We start from the raw sequence: 25,438 nt of genomic DNA on the forward strand, positions 1-25,438 counted from the left end.
AGGAACAGGGCCAGTGCACTAATTTACTGTGCAACATAAAGGTGTATAGTTGTGTTTTTAGAAAAACACCCTACAGATGTAAGGCTCTATCCCATCCTGGCATGTGGAACATATCATTGTGCATTCTGGGAAAGCACTGTCATACTTGCAAAGAAGCCCAATGAAATTAGGAATCTAACAGTGTGACGTTTCCATCATTAATACCCTCAAATATAAATCATGAGACTTGTTTTGACAGCAACATTTGAGTGAGTTCAACAAGCAAACACTTATAGGCATAATCTGCAAATAACATAAAATCACACAAGTTCATTTACTTCCCTGGAAGCATGCCAGCTTACATAAACTGGGGATCCAGCCCATGAAAAGGAAAATTACTTACTTCCTCTGAATAGTGATCTGAAGGGAGAGGTGGGTAGTCACACTGTTCTATCTTCTTGCACAGAGAGTACAAGTTCATTTTATCACCATAAAAGGGACTCTGCAGTGCAGCCATCTGTTTAAAGAAAATGTACAGTTTTCTTTTGCGTTTTTAAGTAAAGCTGTTTTGCCATAAAATCTGTAATAGTAACAAATCAAAAGTGGTTCTTGATGACTCTCAATGCTCTGCTTAGAGGGAGCCCTGCAGTGATGATAACAGAAGTTCCAAAACTATTCCTGTAACCACTGTATGTACTTATTCTATGTCATACAACCATAGCTGTCACCATCCTTACAGTGCAGTATCTGAATTGCACACTGTTGGGGTTTTATTAATAGACTATGAGAGGAAATTCAGTAGTTTACAATATTGCTGAGAGTGGAGGGTCCTTGCACCATAAGGGACACCAAAAAAATCCAAACCTGTACTTCTCCTCGGAAGACCTTTTGTAAGAAAACACGGAACTTAGAGGAAAACATTATCTAACCTAAAGCAATGCATTGTGTAGGTAACACTAGATAATGGTAGCAGATTTTGTAACCTCCCATAGCCATGACACTTGACTTCAATGTAACTGGGGGTTCTGAAAGCAAGAAAAAGCTATCATCTATACTTCCAAAATCTCAGATCCTAAATCTTCATAATTCAGGATGTTATTCAAAAATACTTAGGAAAAAAAAAAACAAGCAAACTTCCATCAGAAGCACAGAAGCAGCACTTATGGCAATAATCTACAATTACCATACAAAACTAAGAAAATCTGTTGCAAAGCACTTATGTAATTGATCAGCTTAAAACCAGCACTAATAAACCTACCCTTTATTTCCAAACAATGTTACAACTTGACATTTGAGATGGAAACAAATGCTATGGCTAGCTGGATTAGAAATTTAAAAATTCATTTAAAATCTCTCCATTCTGTTCCAAGCCTAAGAAATCTTTTAACTGCAGCAGCACGAATGCTGCTCTGAGTGCAGAGCTGCCCCAAAGTCAGTCACCCTTTTCTACATGTGCTAATAAGTTTGATTTTGGAAGGACAATGTGTACATTCCCCAGACAGGCAGAGTGTGTGTGAAACACGCTAGTCCATGCTGTGCTACTCAGTGAGCTTCAGCAGGGACAGGACAAGCTGAAAATGGCTCTCATCTGTCTTGTGGTCTTCCAGATAGAAGTTTAACTCTTTCATGTCTAAGCATCAATATCACCGGGGGAAATGTATGAAAGGAATTAGCAAAATTCCCTTCCGTTTATTTTATCTCAAATTAATTTGCTCTCAAATAGTTCGGTACTTTTTCATATTACTTTCAACTAAGAATAAAAAAATTTAAAGCTCCCAAAACAATTATTATGCTGCAGCTCCATCCTACACTCCTTCCAATCTGTATTACTAAGATAATGTTTATTTTTGTATTTATGACATTGTCTCTTACCTTAAAAAGAATGTTAAAAATGCAAGCTGAAGACCAAAAAAGAAAAGAAGAAAAAAAAGAAAGAAAAAAAGAAAAATCAACTGCAGGGTCTGTACGCATGCAGAAATTCTAAATAAATTCACAGATACTCATTTTCATACTCTAGGTGTTCATTAAAAAGTACTTTTGTTTGAATGCTGCCGAGTGTTAAAAAAATTCTGAACGTCCCCTAAGGAGTTAAAACAGGAATACTATATTTTCATGCATCTCCTGCTTTGACAGATGAAAAATGTCAACTGTCCTGTTTTTATTTTCAAGCTTTTGCACTATTCATCTGGTTCATTAGTGCATCTCGCTGCTGCCCCTGACAGCTGCTCGCCCTCTCCTCCCAGCAGCTGAATTTTTCAGGCTAATTTGATCCTCCACACTGAGACGATCGCTAGAATGATTGACTTGCTCCCTGACCTCCAGGGTCTGACTTTGCTGATTAGTATTCTGGGGGTGTCTGAGGGACGAAAGCCCACTGTCTGTCTTCAGGGCTGGTGGCAGCTCGCTCTCTCTCTTTTTTTTTCCCTTTCTTTTTTTTTTTTTTTTTTTTTTTTTTGAACTGTAAGCCACCAACCTACAACCCTGTAAGGATGCAATTGCTACGATGAACAATAAAAGGAAATGTGTAAGACCTACTTTTCCATGTAAAGGTCCATGTAGCAAAAGCACAGCATCTTGATTTTAATTAGTAAAGTCTACTTTGTTGCATATCAATTAAAACTCCACTGGTAGTGTTTTTGAGGTTACAGAAATACCTGGGGCTCTAAAAAATTCAGGCTTTAAAACATACTTCTGCAAAATCTTATTGGCCACGCAGTTAGCACTGAATAATAGACTGTTATACACACGAGAAATAATAATTTTTTTTAAAAAGTTAGTTTAAACCTAGATAAATATGTAACTGAAGAGTTTAGTGGCAATTAGGCATTTACTGAAATGTGATAAACTTGCCACAGCTTTTTTCCAATTAAGCTGGAGACAATCCAGAGTACATATGAACACACATCACCATGAAACCAACAGAATAAAACATGCTAAAATGCAGGCAATAGACAAATCATAGAAAGACACTCAGCACAAAAGTGTACAGATTAAAAAACACTATTCATTAGTCCACACAAGTCTTGAAGAACCTCAAGTAACCTTCCAATAAGAAGAAAAAATACTAAGTGAGAAAAATGCTCAGCATATATTTTGAATTTGCTATAACTGAAATTTCAAAATTAGAGATAAATTCCCAAGATAAATTTGCAAAACAAAACAAGAAAACCCATCACAAATATCTGGTGTGTTGCAGAATCAACTAAATGCACTTCTAAAAGAAATTAAAAGCTATAGTTGAAGACAATGGCCAATACTGTAGCTACATATCAACAAAAAGGGTCTTAATAATTATTTTATTCTTGCAATAAGGAAAACAAACACTACCCTGCATCAGCTTAAATAGCACCCTGGTAAAACCCCTAAAATCAAAGGAGAATGGTGTTTCAAGATGCTGAGTTAATCAATGGAACTAAGTTATTTAGGTATTTTGGGATTATCCACCACATCAAAGAAAAATGTAATATTCACATAGGTGTTTAATATAGTCTACCAGCACTAAGGCATCAAGCTTAAAAATTCTTTAGAAAAGTAATATTGATTTATATCCAGCAATTTAATTTCATATAACATAAAAGAAAAATTAACCTTAAACTGTGGGGGTTTTACATAACAGTAATTCAAAGGTTTTATTTGTTTATTTCCAGATTTTAAAGAATCCTCAAGTAAACCAAGCAGAGGCAAAGAAATAGTAATACTGAAAAATGCTCAACTACCTTTATGCTACCTAAGGGCTTGCACAAGTGTGCAAAGCAGAGCACTGAAATTCAAGGCAGCTGCTATGGTTGGTATTGAGGAATCCCAACACAGGATTAAGTTTCAGTTCAAGATTCAAACTTCTAGGTAGCTGCTAGCAGCTGGACTTCCTTCCTCAAATGATCCCCAATATTTAAAGCAACAGCTATACAAACATCTGTAAACTGCAGACTTGCAGCATAGCTATTCATCCTTTTAATATTCAAAGCAACATGTCAGTGATAGAAAGTAAACAAATATTACTGGAGATGATTCTCCTGGCAGCAATATCCAACCTCAACAGGCTGCCAGTGTCTTCTACACAGTCCTAAAAGAAACAAGGAGGTGCTGATACTGCTGAGTGTGTGTTAAATGAGTTCTGCTGACCCACTGAGGCAGGTGGCTTGTAGGTAAACAAAAAATGACTTGAGTAGATTTGTTTCTACCTGGAACATGACTGGGGAGACTCCACTGCCAGTGCTGATGGAACCACTTTTTCCCCCACATCATTCAACACAAATGTTACTTCTTCTCATCAGAAAATTATATGCAAAGAACTTGGAAGATATATTTGTTTTAGAAGCCTACCTGTTCTTCACACCTTCATTTGTCTCAATTTCAATGAGCCCTGTACCTTTATTTTCTCAAAATATAGTAGTATTTACAATTATGTGTCACCTACCAATCTCAACTGTACCAACAGAGAAACTAAACAACTGCAGTTTAGCCATCACAGGAGAATAACAAAAAGTTACATGTGTGTGCAGCAGAAGTTGTTAAATTTAGAATTCATCCAAGCTAGTAACAGTAAGTACAGTAAACTTTTTTCATCATTTTACTTAGGTTTAAAGTTGTTAGAAAAATAAAAAATTTGTATTAAAGTATCTATATTGCAGTTTTTGAAAGTATTACTTACATATTCAAATCAGTCCTACTACTTCTCAATGCATTTATTAACAGAACCATATAACCATCACAGGCCATGAAAACACCTAGAACAATTTTACATGTGCTTGCTATTATCCATTTACTAATCCTTCAGTCACACCCAATCTTCAAAAAATTGCTGTAAAAGCTTTGCAGCAAGCCCATTTAAAAGCAAGTTCAAGTAAAACACAAATAAAAGTATTTCACATGCTGAAGTTATGTAAGGGGAGGAGGGCAGGGGAAGGGGGAAGTGCAAGAGTGTTAGTAAGTTCACTGTGTGTATCAGTATTACCTCATACAGCAGACAGCCTAGAGACCAGATGTCAGACTTGAAGTTGTAACCATTTTCATGTATTCTCTCTGGAGACATATAATAAGGTGTACCAACTGCAAAAAACCACAAGTATTTCAGAATGAAAATTTCTGTTGTTATGCAGTAGTTAAATTACTGTTTTCCCAGTAAAAGAATATTTTTCATCTTTCTCATTTTGCTAAACTTCACCTCACACTTCGGATACTTCAGTTTGACAAAATACACAAATTAGTATCTATCTATTTCATCCAATGCAGCTTTATTTTCACTGCTCATGACCAGAGCTATGCAGTTGTAATACTTCCAAATTTTGCTTTTAAGGAACCTCATAAGTAATTTGTTTCTCCTGAAGAGAACCAAGGGCAGGTACTACACACACACACACCCCCACACACCCCCACACACATCCCTGCTACTTCTCCAAACTGTTATGGCTGTGGCTAGAAACAACACTAGAAATTCTCTGACATGGGCTGAATTTTTTGTTTCACGAGTTCTGTTCTTCCTTTGAGAATATATAAATCTGAAAAAGCTGGGTTTGGAACTAAAAAACACAGGCACTTTGAATAGCTGAAATTAAAGCTGAGCCTGAGATTCAGGCCCTTCAGAGATGAGGGCAGGAAAACCAGCAAGCCCAGCAGAAGCTGAGGTCCTAAGGGCAACTCAGCCACCAGCTGGAGCATGAAATTCCAAAAGAGCTTTGCACCTCCCAAACCTGTGCCTGTCCCAGCTTAATCCTGCCTCAGAGCTGTGGGCTCTGGATATGTCTGCTCTTGAAAAGCAGCATTTATTAGGACTGTCCCAGAGTAAATTTATGTTGGATACTATGGAACATCTCTCCCCTTGATTTTAATCAAACTCTACCCATCTGTGTCACAAGTTACTTGGAACAGAGAAATACTGAGAGATGTTTCAGCTCTATAAAAAATGTTATTACAAGGAAGTAGCTGAGTGATGGTTTCCTGTATGACAGAGCAATAAGAAGTTTTGGAAAATAATGGTAATGGCAATTTTAGTGCATTGTTTCAGAACTTTCTCCCTGTATCCCCCAAAACTGCTGCCTAACAGCAAAATAAGGCACAGATCTATACAGATTTTTATTTCAATTTTGTTTGAATATTTTCTTAGGCACTGAATCCTGATGATGAAAACCAGCTGATTTCTGCCAATTCAAGTTGATTTGATTTTGAAACCAAACATCTTGCAACACCATCAGTGATTAAAATCAGCAATCTTTCATTTTTGTTCTTTGTGGTATGAACCTCACATAGTATTGTAACACAATGATCTGGTTTCACTTCTGCTCTTCTAAATAGACAAGGCTAACTCAGTATTGATCTCTGTATGAAACTGAAGACAGAGATACAGTGAATATATAAGTACTTCTACATCTGAATAATCAGGTTAAATAGCTTTAAGCAATCAGACAGATAATTTTACTCTAATAACTTCCAAAAGTTAAGGGTTTTGTTTTGACAATGTGCTCTGCCTTTAAGAAATGCTGCATGTCAAACAATGTCTTAAGGAAGTAAGGAGGAGGGAGAATGACTACTTGAAGGGCCCAGCTCAGATAGGTGGTTCTGAGTTTCCCTATCTCAGGTCAGGCACTGCTGCTGGTAACCCATCATTTCACCTGATCTGCTCCTTGGCAAACAATGTTGAAAACCCACATAAACTGCTTCTGTAACAGACTGGCAAAGACAGAGGTCCCCATGTGGTATCCTCCAATGGATCTGGCCCCTTAAACATGCTGGGGGAGATTTCCCACTCTGGGAAAGCTGAGAGTGGCAGAGCCCCTGTCCCTCAGCACTGGGCTGAGCACTCAGTGCACCTCTGAACTAACAATGGTAACAGCTTAAAAGGAGAAAGGCTGGGGAAAGGCAACTCAAGAGAGTAGTGTGGGAAACATTTACTTTCACAGGATGTTTGCATTCACCCACAACAGAGAATGGTCTTTTCCCTGAGAAACAATAGGCAAGCAAATGGGTAAACCACAATGCCAAAATAACTATCAAAATATCCAGAAGAGACTCTGTTTTCTAATGTATCAACATTAGTATTTTAATGGGCACTTAATGACAGATATCTTCAGATTAGAACTGCAACTAAGCATTTGGAATGACACAGGTTTCATATTTTTATTATCTTACTGTTTTATTTCCCTCTTCAATTTTTTTTAACACCCTAACAACTAGTCAGCTTGGACATCTCTGAAAAATTTCAGCTGCATTTTGTATCCATTAATTAAAGCACTGGTTTAGTATATTCTGATGCTTTGTTGGCAGAATTCATCTAACAACAGAAATAAGTTGAACAGTGATGTGTTTGTTCACTGGCTGCAGCAGCAGTGCCTCTGCTGCTCTGAGGTATCACACAAGTGGCTGGCAGTGAGTAATGTGCCAGAAAGAGGCTTCACAGAATCCACAGGGGGCAGCTGGAAACACTGAGGTTTGAAGGTTCATAGTCTACCAAAAGCAAAGGTAATTTTAACCAGTAGCTCTGGGAAGCCTGCTGATACATTAGGGGTCTGATATGACCGTGAAAGATTGATGATAGTGAAAAGCAAGAACAAATGTTCCCATTTTACAGCGTTTAGCCTAGTGTAACACCTCCACTGCAACAGAACCTGCAGCCCCCAATGGCCAACTAGTGAGAGGAATTGAAATTAGTTCTGTTACTCATGGAATCACACAAACAACCCAAAGATTCAGACATCATTACTACTTGTAACCTGTTTTTAACAGAACATGACACTAAAGATTCATTATTCTGACATTCAGGAACTACTGAAAGCATTGCAATGATCCTTTTAGCACAGTGAGCACTCTCAGGACATAGCTGTGCTGCTGGTAAGCAACTACCAGTGTGATTCTATGTTTTATTTCCTTCCAGGATATTTTTTTACTATTAAGTGAAATACAGCATCCCAGTAGTATAGAGATATGCAACTTCCTCACTTTCTTTAGTCTTCTGAAGACACATAAGTGGGATAATACAAGAATATTAGCTAAATCATTGAGGTGCCTACATTTTTAAGAACAAAATCACTAACTTCAGTGGTTTGCTTGCTGCATTTGCAGACCTGTGATAACCTGCAAGTCTGAACAGTAAACTCCTTGAAAATGGTCTGTGTCAAATACAGTGTCTCCTCAGGATCTGCTGCTGCTCTGGAGCTCCCTCCCTCTAAAGATGCTGCAGATCAGAAAGTGTTGGTTCTTTATGCAAGCTTCCCCTTCCTGGCAGAGGGAATAGACATAATGGAATTGGAGTTACTATTGAGCAGGGAGCTGATCTGAAGGATCAGAGGCAAAGAATTATTACATAAAAGGAAGTTATGATATCAACAGTCCATCTTACTACCTGGATAAACATACAACTCACAATGCATCTGAGTAAAGTTAAATAAGTGCATCAAGGAGTGGAATGAAATATACTAAGTTCTGAAATAGTTACTAGCTCTAAAAGCTATCAAGAACTTTTAGGTTGGGAGAAAAATGCATCTGGTAAATGTTAAATCTACTTATACAAAACAATGCAGTGTTTTATTCAGGACAGGTTTAACAGACCATAGTTTTAAAAATGGCCACATAATCACTACTGACATTTCATGCATGGGCATACACAGCTATCACAATTCAGGAAGGGAGCTAAAGAGGCCAAATTTCAGTAACCAAAAGACAAACTATCAATGACTCAGCGTCCATAAGACCACAGCAATTCTGTAATATAGAGTTCAATACAACATGCTTAACAAGATGAATGTGGATGCTGAAAGCAGACAAACCACATCACAAACCAGCAGCTTAGAGGCCTTTTCCAACCCTACTGATTCTATAATGTTCAGGGTTTTGGACTTATTTAATATAGTTATAGGAGATGTCTAAGTCAAAATACTGCACTTATCCAAAGTAACTCTGCAACCTAGCCCACAATGTGCAAACAGTCCTTCTACATAAGTCAATCTATAAATATCTTGAGTTATTCTGTAACAACACAATCATTTCTCTTCAGCTTTCAAGCTACTGTAAGAGATCTCATGTTTCTGTTCATAAAATACAGGAGCTATTTTAACACAGCTTCCTTGATGACTGCAATGACTCAGCTAGCTGCAGATTTCCCTGCCAGCACTACTGTACACTGAGGGTGCAGGTTCTGAGTATGGCTGGGTATCTCAGTGAAATTTATTCTATCCACAGAATGGTGCTGCAAACCACCACCTCAGCACACCCTCTACTGCATTAGAGACCCATATGGGAGAGGAGAGGAGAGTATCTGCACACATTTTCACAAGGTATTTTATTCTCCACAACCTGTGTGAGTTTATAGTCAAACCCCTCACATAACATAGGCTGTGCTGGGGACAGCAGTATCACAGAAATGACAGAAGTTGTCAAAACACAGAAGATCAGAATTCCATGCAGATGATTCTCTGCATTTGAGCATTTTAAGAAGATTGCAGATCTGCTCCTTTGCCCTGCAAGAAGGGATCCCTGTGCTGGTGGCAGTGCCTGCCTGGACAGCACACTGCAGCCTCACAGCACAGCCACACCACAGAGATCAAGTGATTCTTTTTGTAACTGAAACATGAAAAGACTTATATTTACATCCACTGAATGGCTAACAAAGAAAAAAACACATATCCATGAGCTGGCCTTAGAACTGCCATTTCACCAGAGAGCATAAGGCCTGGCATTGAGCCATTAAAAGAACAGCAGCAAGAAAACCCTAACAGAGTTATAGGGAAAGGAGTAGGAAGTCTTTGTTGGATCACATTCCCTTTTCTAATATAAAGTCTTCTGAAAACAAGACATTTTGTCAGGTTTGTATCAAATCAACAATAACAAATGCCTCCATTTCCTCTGCCCTTTTGGCAGAAATGTTTTCCATTTCCAAAAAGATATAGGCATGACAATAGTAAATTATTGATAAAGCTGTATAGAAAGAGTTAAGAACATGAAAAAACCCTGTCCAGTGCAGTTCTTTCATTTGTTTCAAATGGACTATCAGTAAAGATTCTAATTAAATCAGTATTATTCATAATTAGCAGTTAGAAGCTGTAGCTAATTAAAATTTTAGTACATTTCTTTATCTCTGAAAGCCTGAATCTAGTTTGCTACTGAAATTTTTATAAAGCCTGTAAACAAGTATAAATTGCTACACATATGTTTGCAATTTACTAGGTTACATGCACCAAAGGTTTATAGAATCATAAAAAGATACAACTTTGAAAGAAATTTTAAGAAAGCCAGCATCAGAAACTGCAGAAGAAATCAATTTAGAAAGTGGTCTCTGCTAGTGAAGACAAATAAGAAAGGCTAGAGAGGAGACTGACTAAGTTAACAGCTGACACAAACCTTTTTTCTAGGCTGAATTCTTACATTAGGCCATAATTAAGAGGGAAATGGGAAAAAAAGAGATGGGGAAAAAAGAAAATAAAAAATAACAACTCCTCTACCAAGACACAGCCACCAACAGAAGAAACAAAGCTGCCATGCTATCCTCCCCTCCTTCCCCACTCTCTGGATGATTCTTGGATCTGTAAAAGAGGAGCTTTAAAGGGCTCAGGGGTATTACACTGTTTTTAAATCTGGCACAGTCTTCAGGTTTTTTTAATTTCCAGCTCAGCCTTCACAACAATTCCCCTACCAGGAGCCAAAAAAATCATGAGTTGAGGCAGTCTGCTCCTCTTTAACTTCCTGGCTTGTGCCTCAGAATGCAGGTCTGCTCTCCCACCCTCACTGCTGACCTCTGCCCTATTCCTGAACTCCAGCTCCTCAGATTAGGATTTCCAGCTCCCTCTTCACAGCCTCCTTCCATCTGCAGGCAGGAGCACAGCCCACCTGCAAGAGCCCAACCCAGCCTCACCACAGTGCTGCCAGAGATGGCCACTGGCTTCCAAGGGCAGCAGGAACAGCTGGGTGGCCACCCTGTGAGAGCAGCACTTGGCTGTCACATGTGAGTGACCCTCAGTGTGGAAGCCCAGCACATTTCCAGCCTGGGCTCTGCACTCCTCCTCAGTCTGCTGCTAATGCAGGGCTGCACTCTGCGTCTGGGGCTCCTATTAGCACCTCACCAGTGACTCATGGGTTTGACTTTGCCAGTCTGCACCAAACATGGGAAAACTGGGAGGCACAAAGGAGTGACCAAAGGCTTTTTGGAGGACAGGGAAGTAAGGAGTGTCAAAAGTTTCCCATCCAAGATATTATATTTTTGGCCATTAACACATGTATCACTCCTTCCTCAAACATGGTACAAACATGTAATCAATGAACAGGCTTGAGTTCAGCAACCACCAAACACAGACACTTCAGTGAGGGAAAAAAACATTTTTGTATCTAAAAAACCCCAGCTTAACAGTATTATGAATACTATTTCCTCCATTTCTCTTTAAAGAAGATGTTACTCTATTTCCAAGGTTTTTCTCTTCTACAGAGATCCTCTTAGATCATTCATCTGTTACCTACTTTTAAACTTTAAATATATGCCAAATATTTAACTTTTCTTCTTTAAAGGCCTCTTAATCAACCTAGCATTCACATGTTACTCAAAAGATGCAAATTACATGAAAATTTTGTTTGGACAGACAGAATATACTTCTAGTTTTGTGTGCTAGCAAAGAATAAACTGAACATTTCAGAAAACTTGCAAAACCAAAAAACAGAAAAAAGCGATCTGTGAATTGCTTTTTCGTTAATTCTGATCTCCCCTCAACTACTTAAGCTTACATTGAGAAATGTCACCTTAAAAAATGGAAGCTCCTCTGAGAGCCCTCTGAAAGCATGTAACCAAGAGGTCATTAATGCTACTCATGCAGGCACACAGAATTATGAGATTTCTCCCAACACTGAATAAAGTTCAAGGCAATTTTTAAAAAATGCGTCCATATTACCACCTTATTTTTTCCTAACATTTCTGGGTAACACTATTGTCTTAAAGACTTGCTCAGAGGTAGAAATGTACACTAAATTATGAAACAAAGGAGGAAAAATACCCAAGGTATGCTGAAACTAATACCTCGATGTTTCTGTATTTGTCCATGGTGCTGACCTTTAATATTTTTATTATTACTTAAAAACGTTTTTAGCTGGTCCTAACCCTTTTCTTCTTCCTCCTGAGTGGGCACAGTATTTCCACCATGTAAAATACTCTACCTGTCCAACATCTGTACCTCAGAGAAAGCTTACCTAAAGAATGTGCAGCTGTGGTTTTGGAGCTGAAAAATCGACCAAGTCCAAGGTCCCCCAGCTTTACTACTCCTGTAGCTGTAATGAACACATTGGCTGGCTTTATATCTGGAAGGAAAATAAATTTAAAAATTTAAAAGTCACAGTGAGGTTGCAAGAAAAGCTACTCTTCTATTAATAGCAGACCCAAAGAGGATTTTATTTACAGGTAATAATGGTAAAATTTGACAGTGCTACTCAGAAAGAATGGGTCCAGAAGGTAAAATTTCAAATCCACTATTTTAACAGTACAACCATCACTCAAGCAAAGAAAACCAAGAGCCATGGAAAGTATTTTTTTCAAAAAACAAGCAAACAAAAAAAACCCCATACCCCCAAGGTCCAGAACCTTATACAGGGGAGTTCATTACTACTTTATATAAGCTACATAGAGAGACTTACATTAGAACTAGAGAACCTCTTTTGTTATGTCTTAAGTAACAGCCTAAATATGTTTTCAAGAACTGTACAGCATTTTTCATCAGTTTTGCTGATCAAATTACCCACAGTGGCATAACATCATTTATTTGAAATAGATTACTGATTCTCTATAAGAGCAGGCATTAAAAAAGAAGCAAGTTTACTCAGGAGAATGGTTATTTGAACTCGTCAACAGAATTGGGCTAATCAAGTAGAAACAAAGAAAAATAATGATGTATACCCCAGACAGTTATTTTTCACAAGTAATACCCAGTTTAAGTTTTAATCCAATCCCTTAGAGACAACAGAAGAGACTCTTATTCTAGGATTTCTAACAAGATACCTACCTTGTTAGTCTTCTAAATAAACTGACCTGTTATTTGTTTGGCAAGGGAGTTTAGCTCTTACTGTGCTGGAGAGCAATCCACCCTAGCCTTAAACTTACACAAATCAGTTCACTTTGATAAGAGGGGATTACAGTTTGCATAAGATACAGACACGGTAAAAGGAATGGTTAATAACCCTTCAAACACCAGCATTTTCAGGTTTCAAGTAAAAAAGTTACAAAACCTTACAAGCTTTAGAGGAAGACAGAAGCAATTATGTTCTCCTGCTACCTGACCCAGTTTTCAGGAGTTTGGATAACCCTTTGTGTAATAATCCAACACAGATATAGCTCAATTTAAAAATAGCTTTAATTGCCATCGCTTTTGGCATGTAACCATGGAATCACTAGATTTGCCATAGGTTTGCCAGAAGCTCTGACCTTAGTACTTCAGTTTAAGGAACTTAAATCCTTTTGTTATGAGCTAAAATATACAGAAATTAACTAATTTAATTATAAGCATATTAAAGGAAGATACAGATTCTTTCCATAGGGTGCAAGTATTTTATGTCCTCTTTGTATCATTCACACTTGCAGGCACCTGTACAAATGCACAAAGGGGAAAAAAAAGAGAATCACAAGGGAAAGGCATTTGCAGGGGCAGGAATATCTAAGCTCATCTGCTAAGGGTGCAAAATTTCCAGCTGCAAATGACAGAGCTCAGCAGACATCCAAGGTCTGTTCCTCTCAGGCACTGAGCTGCATTCTAGCACAGGGAGCCACCAACCTAAGACAGGCAATGTCACCTGAACCTAAGAAGTGACAGCCCACACACAACTCACAATGTCATAACCAGAGGGATTTCAGAAGGGGAAAAATATAGCAGATCTAAGGAGAAGATATACTATGATCTGTTTTCTTTGACTCAAGAGTTATGAGGTGAAATGAAGACCACATCCAGAGGAGACAGCAGCACCGAGGTTGAAAATGGGCCAAGGAAATTTAGTACCAGACAGGGAAAGCTGGCAACTACAAGGGCTGTTGGGACACAGAGACTGGAAATAGTAGAAAGGAGCAGAGAATTGGAGGAAATGCTCACACCTGCAAATAATCCAACAGAGATGGGACTAGGAGAAAGGCCTGTACATCATAAGCAAGCAGGGCAGGAGCAGATACTCTTAAGACAGCCAGGTGCAAGAGCTGTAAAGAATGGACTGACAGATCTGTGCAAGGCAGGTAGCAGCACTTGGGCAAGACAACAGGCAAATATAAAAGAATAAATACAGGGCAGAAGATAGGAGCCAGAAAAATGAAGTAGCTATGGCAGGATATTCATCAGCCACAGAACTATCGCTTACTTTGAAAAACCTGCCATCAAACAAATGCCTACCACAACAAATGTACAACCACAACCTTCTCTCAGTTTTCTATTACTTAGAAAATCTTACAGAAACATATAATGCTTCAGCTGTCAAAATTGATTTCAGCCAGCTTAATTCTCACATAGTCAAAGGTATAGTAAGAACAAATCATCTTTGATCCTGTATTACCTCTATGCATAACACGACGAGAATGCATATGTTCCAAGGCACTGCAAAGCTGAACAAAGTACTTCCAAACTGTTCTTTCAGGAATCAACCTCTTCTGTTTCTTAAAATGCTTAAAAAAAACATGGTTAGTGAATATTAAAAATTAAAACTTGCATAAAATTACTGAAAAAAGACAGAAAAATCACTAATTAAAAAATAAAAAAAATACAAGAGGCTCACAATCTAATGAGAAAGGTTTAGCAAAACTTCTTTACACAGAAAACTTTCCCCTTAAATATTAATATATGTACCATCACTGCATGTGAATAAGTCAGTCTACACACACAGCCACAAATAACATTAATGAAATAAAACTCCTACCCCAAAAAAGGATTTATATAGTATTTAGCACTCCTCAGTGTTGGATTAATGTGGTCAGAGTAACCTAGTATAAAGCAGCCAGAGAACAAATAGAGGCCAGATATCAAGTTATGTGCCACACAACATCCCAAATTAAATACACTTCCTTACACCAAAATTGTTTTCCATACCCTCATTTTCTAAAACAAAGGAAAAAAAGAAGAGCAGTATCACACAGTCACAAAGATCATGTAAGAAGAATTGGTCACATTAGTTTTAAAAACTTCTGCAGTACTTGAAAGGGAATTAAAGGAAATGATTTCTGAAAATTTCACAGTGACGTAACTCCTGTTCTAATATTTTCTATCCTGTATAAAAACCCGCTCCTGATCACTGGTAACAGTTCACTGGCCTGTTAAAGCTTACACAAAGCAATTACACTCTGCTATATATATCAGCTTCAAATGTGGTATTCAGGCACTGAGTAACAGTCCTCCAAAGATGCCTAACAAAAACCTGGATTTCAGCCAATGTTAAAATGTAAAAGTTTCATCATTATAAATTCTGCAGCAAAAGGGAAAAAGATTGAAAAATTGTCGCTTGTTTAGCCTATGTTTCCAAAGAAATTGTATTGTGTCAGGTTTTGAAGTTCCACACAAGGAGAAAATACACAAACAACATTAGGACTAGCAAAATTTTAGATGGAAAGCAAAGCACTTGATGTATTTTAATTGTGGTACAGACAGACTTCACACTCATGCACGCTTTAAGAAAGTTCACATAACAAACATTTATTAATTTGCAAAAAAAAAAAAAATTTCCATACTATGTTAAAACATGCCACTGAGAAGCTGACAGCTGCATCTGCACATTACAGACACACAGGAGTATGAGAGAGATGCTTTTAAACTACCTATAGCAAAATGCATCAGTTGTACAAAGGATCTTAACATTCCACCAAATGTTTTTCGTTATAGGGATTATTTCAAAATGCATTTTCATTTAAATGAGGCAAAGCATATAAATTATGTCTTTAAATATAATTTTCTTTCACTCTTGGACTGAATCCAAACAAACCCTGTGTATCTGTTCTCCCCATAGCTGGATTTGCATATCAGAGGATTGTTTGATGTCAACAGGAAGATGGAGACCAGGTTTCTTTTCATTTAAAAACAAATACACAATACATCTAAGTACATGCACATGAAAGCACAGTTCCTCGATTTAAAATGCATTCAGAAATTATCATAATTATAACTGGGTACTTTATTTAAACATTCTGAATTATTATTTTTTTAACTCGAATGCGGTGATGAAACGCCATTCACAAAATGCCTGAAATGGGAAGATTTTCAATTACACATTGCAATTCCCATTTACCTCAAGTACAGCAGTGTACTTTCAAAGTATTTATGTACAAGTTTTCTTTTAACACTTGATTCACTTGCCATCCCTAGCACTGTAGCTGATGTACACTACAAAATTGGCTTCAGTTCCTACAGTGCAAGGATGCAACCTAAAGTGGCCTCACTCTGCTGAAGGCATTAATAATTTTGCAGGACAATAATAACCTCCTTCTGAAAGCATCAATAATATTACTTAACCCCAGAGAGTTGATCCATCTAAAGAGGATAGAAAAGAGAGCTGCTAGATATGCTAGCAATGTTTAAAACTAAACAAAGAAACAAGCAGCATTTTCATTTGTATGGGCCTAAAAATAATATAATTATCTTCAAAATAAACTCAATTAACATTGTGTTGTTCAGTAATTAATTACTCTTTTCCCCTCAAAATACACATTCTCAATTTTTTCTTAGGCTGTTGTCTACCAATAGGCAAAACAGTGATGAAAAGCCATCAGCAAAAAGATAAATTTTGCAAAACCAGCTATTGAAACAATGTTTTAGGAAACAATCCAGCAGACACAGTTCCGAGCAAAGTCAAAATAAAAATTCCATTTCTGTTTAGAACCTTACCTTCCAACAAGAAATGTAAGTTCATGGAAAACACAGGCAAACCTATTTTTATGCCAAACAGCATAATTAAACTCAAATAGCACACATGAACTGTATTCAAAGCAGGATCCTTTCCTTTCTCTTTCATTTTAAAATAGTCCACAATGCAAACTGCAGTTCTAACAACTGTGGTGTTTGCTCCCTCCCTACAGGGAAGCCAAAATGCAGAAGATAAGATGCTGCAACAATAATTTTTCACCTCTGTTGCAGCAAAGCAAAGTAGCAGCACAGCCAATGCTGAAATTTATCCACTGCTTGGTGCCTGAAGCATCCTGAGGTCCACACCACCCAGTTAACCTCACAGAGCTCTCTGCCACTGTACACAGGTTGGCATTACCTGCCCAGATTTGCCCTCAGAGGAATTCAGCCTGACATGCAGCTCTCTCTGAAGTGCTCTCATCTTCAAGACTTCATTATTCTCCTTCTTCCACCTGTCTTAGGCTCAAAGGACAGCCCTGATGTCCCTCAGACCACTGACCTTCTAGGGTGTGACATTAAAAAAACATGATCCTCTCTGAGGTGAAAAATCAAGCTCAAACTAGCTGAAACTGGGCAAAAAGGGAGCTGCTTGTAAAAATTTGGGCAGTGCTGCAAGCCAGTGCTTTGTCAGGTAAACAGAACACCAGGCACGCTTTGGCAGCAGGCTGGCTCCCTGATTATTTGTTTCAAAAGCCATATCCCATGAAATTTCCATCTCCATCTGAGAATGGAGCCCCAAGAAACTACTCTGAAGAGCCACCACAATGTCAGTTCATTGTGGATAAAACTGCAATTCAGTCATTTAATACAACTGGACATTTCGGTGGTCATGAATTAGCTCATCAAATGCCTTAAAGAGCTTTAAGGCAGGTAGGCTGTATCACCAGTTCATATTTTTATTCCTTTTACAGAATGACTGAGATGTTTCATCATGGAAAAACAGATCTCTCTTGGTTCTCTAATGAATTGCTAAAAGAAAAATTAAATATTTTCCAAATATTTCCATAATAATGAAATTAAACATAGCTTCCCTGGACCTAAACAGCAAATTCCATTCAATTTCTTGACAAACAAAACAAAAGACAGATGGAGAAAAAAATCTGAAGCCAGCATAAAGGCAGGAAGTTTTATTATCCTGAGCTTCTAAAGATGATGCTTTAAAGGTCAAACTCCAGAAGTAAAAGCAACAGCAGTTAGCAGCTGGTCCTACCTAGGCTTTAAAGGACAATTCAGACAATACTTACAGCAAAGACACAGGACTATGTTTGGATTTTCTAAGAAAACTAAGATGTCCTGCAGATGAGTAGAGAGAGTGAACACAGATGATTTCCACACAACTAGAAATTCAGATAATGACTGCCTACATCTCAATAACCACGCCTGGACAAAATTTAGCATTCAGTTGATGTTGGTGTATTGAAGGATTTTGAGGTGTGATTTAGTCTGGTTTAGGTCTCACTGAATAGAGGAAAAAATAGGAATAAATAAGAAAAAAGACAATACAAAGAGTGTTCAAGAAGCTAACTGAAGTAAAGTAAGCAAGATGTTTATGAACTTCTCTTGCAGAGAGTTGGTAAACGGATCATCCAAACAATTTTGCAGTCATTATTTAGGAAAAGAAAAGAACTGTGGAACTGTCAAACAAGCCCACAAGAACATCTATCTGAATTTTTCCCTGCACATGTTATAGCCTAGAGCTGTTTTTAAAAGACAGTATTTGGAAGAAAAGTAAAATGAGAATGATGATTTCATTACTTTAAACAGATTCCTTCCATTCTTTCGTGATTCCATTACAACCTTGATCACATCTTTTTGTTCTCATGACTTCATTTACAGCTTACAAAAATATAAAGCATGGAAGGTTTTATACTTTACTGTAGAAACTTACAACACAGTGATTCAATGACAGATACTAGCAGGAAGAAATCTGACCTGCATCAAAAGGAGAGATGCAAAATGATGACACAGAAGTTCTGAGTAACACAAGAAAGCTCTTGACCACTTCTGTGTTTCTTATGGAGCTTTCTTTAACATGGACGAGCAGGAAGAACAAAGAGGAAAGAGGAGGTCAGGCAGCCATAACAGGAAATTATGGAAGCACAAGCAAGAGCTCTCACTCTGTGAACACAACAGAAACAAACCACAACAGGCAAGGGCGTGCAGAGTCAGCAAGACAGGCCAGTGAAGATGGGTGGCTACATCCCAAAGTTCTGGAAACTCATGAATATAGAGGGGAAGTCTGTACCTAAGTCTTGTTTTCTATTTTAAAAGCTACATAATTCTGGTAGCAACACAGCATCCCAGGAGTTTTGTCTAGTTCTGTTCTTTGATTAATTCACCTGCCCATCTGTTTAGACCATGGCAAGTCTGCTGCCATTTTTCTTTGCTTTCTATGCAGAACAGAAATAGAACTTCTCACCACATCCTGATTCATTCATTCAGTTTGATATACAGTGTCATCAAATTTGCCTACATTTCAAGAGTAGCAGCTGTCTCTTACTTGTAAAAAGAGAACAAATACAAAAAAAAACCCACCCAAACTATTTTTCATCTATCAACTGAACATACCAAATGCAGCAAGTATTCAGCCAATAAAGTGATGAAAATGAAAATATTTACCTGGTTTGTCTTCCAACTTTGATTAACTGTTGCTTATATCCCCCCTTACTGAAGAAGCCATACATTTATTTTTTAGCCTTTCAGAATTCACAAGAAAAAGAGTTTTAAAAAATTAAATCTTCCTTTACTGGTCATCTTAGTATACAGCAAACTTTATTTCATGAAGAACAGCAAAAGACTAAGATACTGTACAAAAATTAACACACAAAATAATGGTACTAACAGAAGTACCTATTAGCATCAGAAGGACAAATCAGTAGAATTAAACTGTGGTCTTTCCTTTAAAAAAAAAAATAGAAGAATGCTGCAGGGACACCACAGAACTGAGACTGAAGCATCTTCTCAAACAGAATCTTATTTCAGAAGAAAAGGATATTCACTTACAAGAAATAAGCCTTGTAAAAAATTTTTCATGTTTTCCATTTTAGTATATATTCTTTCATGCTAATAATCAGACTTAGTAAGACTTCTGGTTAAACTCATATTCCTTAGAAAGCTCTGGACAAAGTCACTTTACATAAATGTATTTTTAGCCAACTTTCTTTGCAAGGATTCATTTCATTTTTCCTTATTGAGCAGCCCACCTACAGTCCCTCTGTTCCACCTAACGTTTTTGCTGATGCAAAAGAGCAAGAACAGAGAGTGCTCAGAAATAGACATCACCTACTGAAATCCAATATACTTCCAGAACCACTAAAATAAAATTTCCAAGACTGCATCATTTTCCTTGTCTCTGCTGTTACTGGTGAGTGGGGCTTCCTAAAACACACAGCCACATGTTTCAATTCAACAGCATTTGTTTACATGCATCTCTCTCCCAAAAAAATCCCCTTGGGAAAACTGGTACAGCATGAAGAGGTGAAACTCATGCTTGAATCATTAACTCTACTTCCTAATAAAAAACAGGACACAGCAAATACAGAGGCTATCATCTTAACCTTTTTTTTTCTTTTCTCTACAAACAAGGCAGACAGATTTGAAATCTCTATTCTGAGCAAGTTACCCACTGACAGTGCAAATTTTTCAAATGCAACTCTGAAAAATGAAAATTAGTCCCCAAGTATTGTTCGCAGGTCATTTCAAACAATAAAAGTATCCAGAACTGTTATTCAATAAAATCTTCCAACTCTCCCTGCTCTTTAAAGGCTCACAGACAATTTTAGAACCAGTGGGAAAAGGTGGAGCTGGAATCTCCAAAGCCTGTGTAAGTTTAATGAAGTTTACTGTCACATTAACTTTTCACAGCTGACTGACACCATTATTTTCCTGTGTGTACAGCCAGAACTTCCACAACAGCTTCAGGTGTGATGCCTGTGAAGGCAACTGACCACAAGACAAAACACTGTTGATTGTCTAATTATTTTAGCAGAAAACCTGCCCTCTTATTCTTATTATTCCAGCAGCAGCAGACACACACAATGGCTGACTCGCAGCAAAACTAACAAGGCTGCCTGGCAATTACCCAGCCCAATTATCCCACTGATTATAAACTGGGGGACCAGCCAGCTCTAGTTCTGCCAGCACTTGTATGTAACACACACAAGGTAAACTGCTACTGCTGTTCTCACTGTGGTCACTTGTGGCTGACAGTAATGGTGACAGTGGAGCACCTGTCAGACACCCCAGTGACATACATGGATGGAGGAAAAGCTTACCAGAAGCAGCTCTACCACCCTGCCAGGGCTCTGTGCCTTCAATTTTTCTTCTAAGAAAAAGCTCCATCCACAGAGCAGCCACTTCCTCTCAGAACACCCCACCCCCTACTTTTTTACCTTCTACACAGCTAACAGATACACAAAGTTGAATAGGATGAACTATTTTTTAATTACAGGAGGTAAAAAAAATTTAAAAGAAAAAAAAAGTTTTTAGCAGCCTTAAAAAAGGTTAGTGGCAAAAATCAGCCTGACTGGTTCAAAGCCCCAGGTTCCTCCCTTAGGAAAAGGCACATAAAAATAGTTTAGCTTTGATCTGTAATTAGCACACTCTGTGTTACACTATCCTATTATATTAAAGGCTTCTTCCAGCTACACTCTATCTTCTGAAGCTTTTTTCAAAAATGAGTAAGGAAAAAAGCTAAGGTAAAGGTGATACAGAAAGCAAAAAATAAACCACTGAGGAAAAAAATATTTTGAAGCTTTTAACATATATCAACGATGTAACTTCAGCAAAGTGCCAAACTGTTCTATATTATAAAATATAACCATATGCTCAATAAAAATACTTTGTGTGAGGAGGATTGGCGTGGGGGTGGTGGTACTGGGGTTTTTTGTTCTTTAAATTAAATCTAGCAGCCATGGAAAGAAAAAAAGGCACGAGAGACACGGATACTGCTAAAAGCCAAAAGAACCAGATTCTATGTTTTAAAATCTGCAATAACGGATCAAGGTAGATAAGTATCATGAAAAGAAAAAATTACAAACGTGCAAAAAAGACTACTTTAAAAATACTTTTCCCAAAACCATTATATCAATTATTTTGACATAAATATATGTATAAGAAAAATCTCAGAATTAGAGCCACCATAATTTCTCCCCCTTGAGAGTGTGCACATGCAATTTTCAGTTCTGTTTTCTTTATGTTAGAAGACCCTTTACTCATTCATTCATGACACTCAGCTAATGAGCAGTTTGAAAATGTCTCCAGGCTTTGTTTATTGTGCACTATTCATAACCTATTATTAAACATAAGTTTCAGGGAGGGATACAGTTTCCTAGTATGCATTGTTGGAATATCAGATTAATAAAATATCTTTGCAAATGGCCTTAGAAATGATGAGGTAGTAATATCCCCATTTTACAGACTAGAATGTGGGCCAAGAATAGAGATCAAAAGTGTTAATTAATTCTGGCACCAATTTAAGCACCTCCTTCTCAACATACATAGCTTTATGAAACAGTCCACCTTCAAAGCAGTTTCCACTCAGAATGAAGCTGTGAATGCTCAATACTTCTACTAATCAAGACCCAGAGTTTTGCCTTGAATGTCAGAAACACAGAATAAGCAATTAGAATTATTCCCAAAAAGCAGTGGACGAAGTGCTTTATTCAGTATCCCTTAGGAAAAGAACAAGTAAGGATGGTCTTTGGAAAAACCTTAAATTGTACTAATCACAAAACCTTTGTCTTTCACATTCCCTGTCTGGTAAACCACCATTGCAGGAAAGAAGGCAGCACAGCTGCAACCATTTCTGCACAGAGTAGCTGCAGCCTTAACAGAGTGACATCCCATCCTGTTCCCAGCCAGTCTGACCTAGCCAGGCTCTCTCCCTGCAGACTGTCAGTCTGTCTGCCCCAAGTATCCTTGCCCCATCTGTCCCATTCTCTGACAACAACACATCAGCTCTTCTCCAACCTCCCTGTCCTCATGTCCAGTATTGGAAATCCCATTTCACAATTTCCCAATACACTGCTCTTATTCTCTTACACTCCTCAGTCTCTACTCCCAGTGGTATAAATTCCCTGTCTGCCTTCTCCCAAACCCTGCCAGCCAGCCAGCACAGGTGTGCTTGTCCTCCTTCTTCCCAGGCAGAGCCTCCCTCTGCACCTAAGGATCACTCAGCTACTTGTCCCAGCCTACTCCTCAGTCTGCCTTGTCTTCCCTCTTCTCCAGATTCATCTCAGATTACTCCCTTTCCCAGGTTGTTAGAAAGAATAAACACCCTCCAGACACTGAAAGCTTCAGCCCATCCAAAGCATCCAGAAAAAGCTATTTCTGGCAGTGCCACTTTGATCACCTGTCCTACTCCAGGTCCAAGCACTGACAGTCACTCAGGTCATGTCAGCACCAACAGACACAGCAGGTTCACACAGCTCCACATGTACAGAAATTCTCCATTTCTGGCATTATGCTCCAGCAATTTCTGTTAAGCACATATGTTAGAAGAACTGAAATTTAGGTAAATTTTCACAGCCATTACTGTAAGAAAAATCCCCTGAGTTTTACATCTGTTTCAAGGCACAAAGGGGCTTGGAATATTTCAGATTCAATGATTGCAAGACATTATAATGAAGCACTGGCATGCAACATTTTAGTAGGAAATTGCTATATTTTGACAAACTGAAAACATTCTCACCCAACTAAATATTTGTCAATCCGAGCAGCAAGCAGTTAGTCCTGCTGGACATGTGTGTGCATGGCAGAAAACAGCTTCTGCAACACTGCCATTCAAAATACACAGGAAATATCATTTTTCCCACCAGCTTTCCAAACAGGAACACCAACTATCTCCTACAACTGCTAAAGTTTTAGATCAATGTTTTGGATAATAAAAAGAGAGATAACCAAATAATAACCCTCAGTTAATAGCTGAAGGTTTCCCAAAATCCGGGAAAGGGCATGCAGAATCTGACACCTGGTCTGCTAAATTCTGACACTGCACCTCTTCCCTACACAGATGCTTCCCTAACTTCATACTCTCAAAATTCTTGCAAATATCACAGCAAAATAAAATTGCTGCTATTGCAATTAAACAGTCAAACTAGAGCTACCATGTACTAGAAATACTTATCAGAAAATCCTGCTTTCTGCTAAAGCATCTCTACATTTCCAGCACATTCCCAGGACAGCAATCCACCAGAAAACAGTTGGAAAAAAAACAAGTGACTTCTCCATTCCCAGCAACACAAGCAGCTTCACTGCAGAGAGAATGGGCAACGATGGGCTCTGAGGCAGCCAGGGCAGCTAGCCCTTACACAGGCACGCTAGCCAACCTCAGAGTGCTGCAAAGAAGTCTCAAACTCCAGAGCTAATGTACTCTGGCACGGAAAGCAGGAGCTGCATTCCAGACCACGTGGAGAGGAGAAATTGCCTGATGCAGTTTCATACAGTGAAGCCCAAAATATCCACCACTAGTGAAACATTGAAATTAGAATCAATGAGATTTCAAACAAGTCTGAACAGAGCTCCAGCTCTTGCAAGGAACAATTTAGATCTGCATCAGTTACTTGGGAAGAAATGACTATTCCTGCATTTGGACTATCCTATAAAAAGCAAGTTCAAGGACAAAGAATTGACTGGTCCTAGCTATAGAAACTGGAGACACCAACAGGAAATTCATAGTGATATTTTAAAATATTTGTTATTTTACTCAGCTTATTATGGTTATCTTTAAATAAAGTTGAAAAAACACACACAAAAAGTGCTGTCTGAGGAGTGACTGAAGTGCCTAGGCGACATTTTGTAGAATTCAAGTTATTTTCTATCTATCTTGAGAAGGCTGCACACATATTTTCACCTTTTCAGATGAAAGCTTTTATGCTTGTTTCCAAAACATGATTAACTTCCTCAAGATCTGTATGACATATTCAGTTTAAAGTCTGCAATTTTTTTCAGTGCGCTAAGATTATCTGCCAGAAGAACCTAAAACCTAAAAATAACTGCAGAAATTAAACAGACTTTGAAGTTTACTGCTGAGTTAAAAAACCCCCAAGATTTTAGTGCCTCGATAACATCCCTTCTTGCAAGCCTAGTAATTTTATATTTAACCTTAAATTATATGCTAATTATTCTGCACAACAATTCAAGTTCTCTTGTTCCAACATCTTCAGGACAGACTTTACAAACTAGCTCCTTTTACTGAATTATCATAATGCATTTTCTTCATTCAATTAGTAGATTCTTCTTTATTTGTGGCAATTTCTTTATCCAATATATCAGCTGCTGCTTGAAAACAAGAAAAACTAAAAAATCCACAGAAAACTTTCACTTTGTCACTGTTTGTGGCAGAGGAGAACCATGTCTAACAAGAAAAGGGACCAAGCCTCAAACTTGCCTTACAACATATTATTGTATTGCAGAAGGAGGTTGTATTATGAGGTAACACCAGTTCTCATGAACTACCCTGAACCTTGGCAGCCATGCACTATCACATGTTCTGCAGTGGAGACCACAGACAAACAACAGACCATGACCAACTGGGACTTAGCACAATAGCTAATAATGATTTACTTGTAATAATGATGTAATATCTTGGAGGTAATAGTATCCAGCAATCTAATTCACTGGCAGAAAAATCA

At 38.0% G+C, this 25,438-nt stretch overlaps 1 protein-coding gene across 4 annotated transcripts in view; it reads right to left on the reverse strand.

Moving 5' to 3' along the window:
* Positions 1-25,438, reverse strand: part of NEK7 (NIMA related kinase 7) — a 70,563-nt gene that overhangs the window by 13,629 nt on the left and 31,496 nt on the right. For 2 of the 4 annotated variants that reach the window (XM_059854458.1, XM_059854459.1), the window contains exons 6-9: positions 14,473-14,581; positions 12,139-12,246; positions 4,934-5,028; positions 383-496 (exon numbers count right to left, since the gene is read on the reverse strand). In XM_059854458.1, coding sequence (XP_059710441.1) covers positions 383-496; positions 4,934-5,028; positions 12,139-12,246; positions 14,473-14,581 — 426 coding nt within the window. Of the gene's footprint in view, positions 1-382; positions 497-1,851; positions 1,878-4,933; positions 5,029-12,138; positions 12,247-14,472; positions 14,582-25,438 lie in introns of all 4 variants that reach the window. The other 2 variants (XR_009487516.1, XM_059854460.1) reach the window with 2 other exon arrangements.

The sequence above is a fragment of the Haemorhous mexicanus genome, chromosome 9, assembly GCF_027477595.1.
Source record: "Haemorhous mexicanus isolate bHaeMex1 chromosome 9, bHaeMex1.pri, whole genome shotgun sequence".
Taxonomy (NCBI): domain Eukaryota; kingdom Metazoa; phylum Chordata; class Aves; order Passeriformes; family Fringillidae; genus Haemorhous; species Haemorhous mexicanus.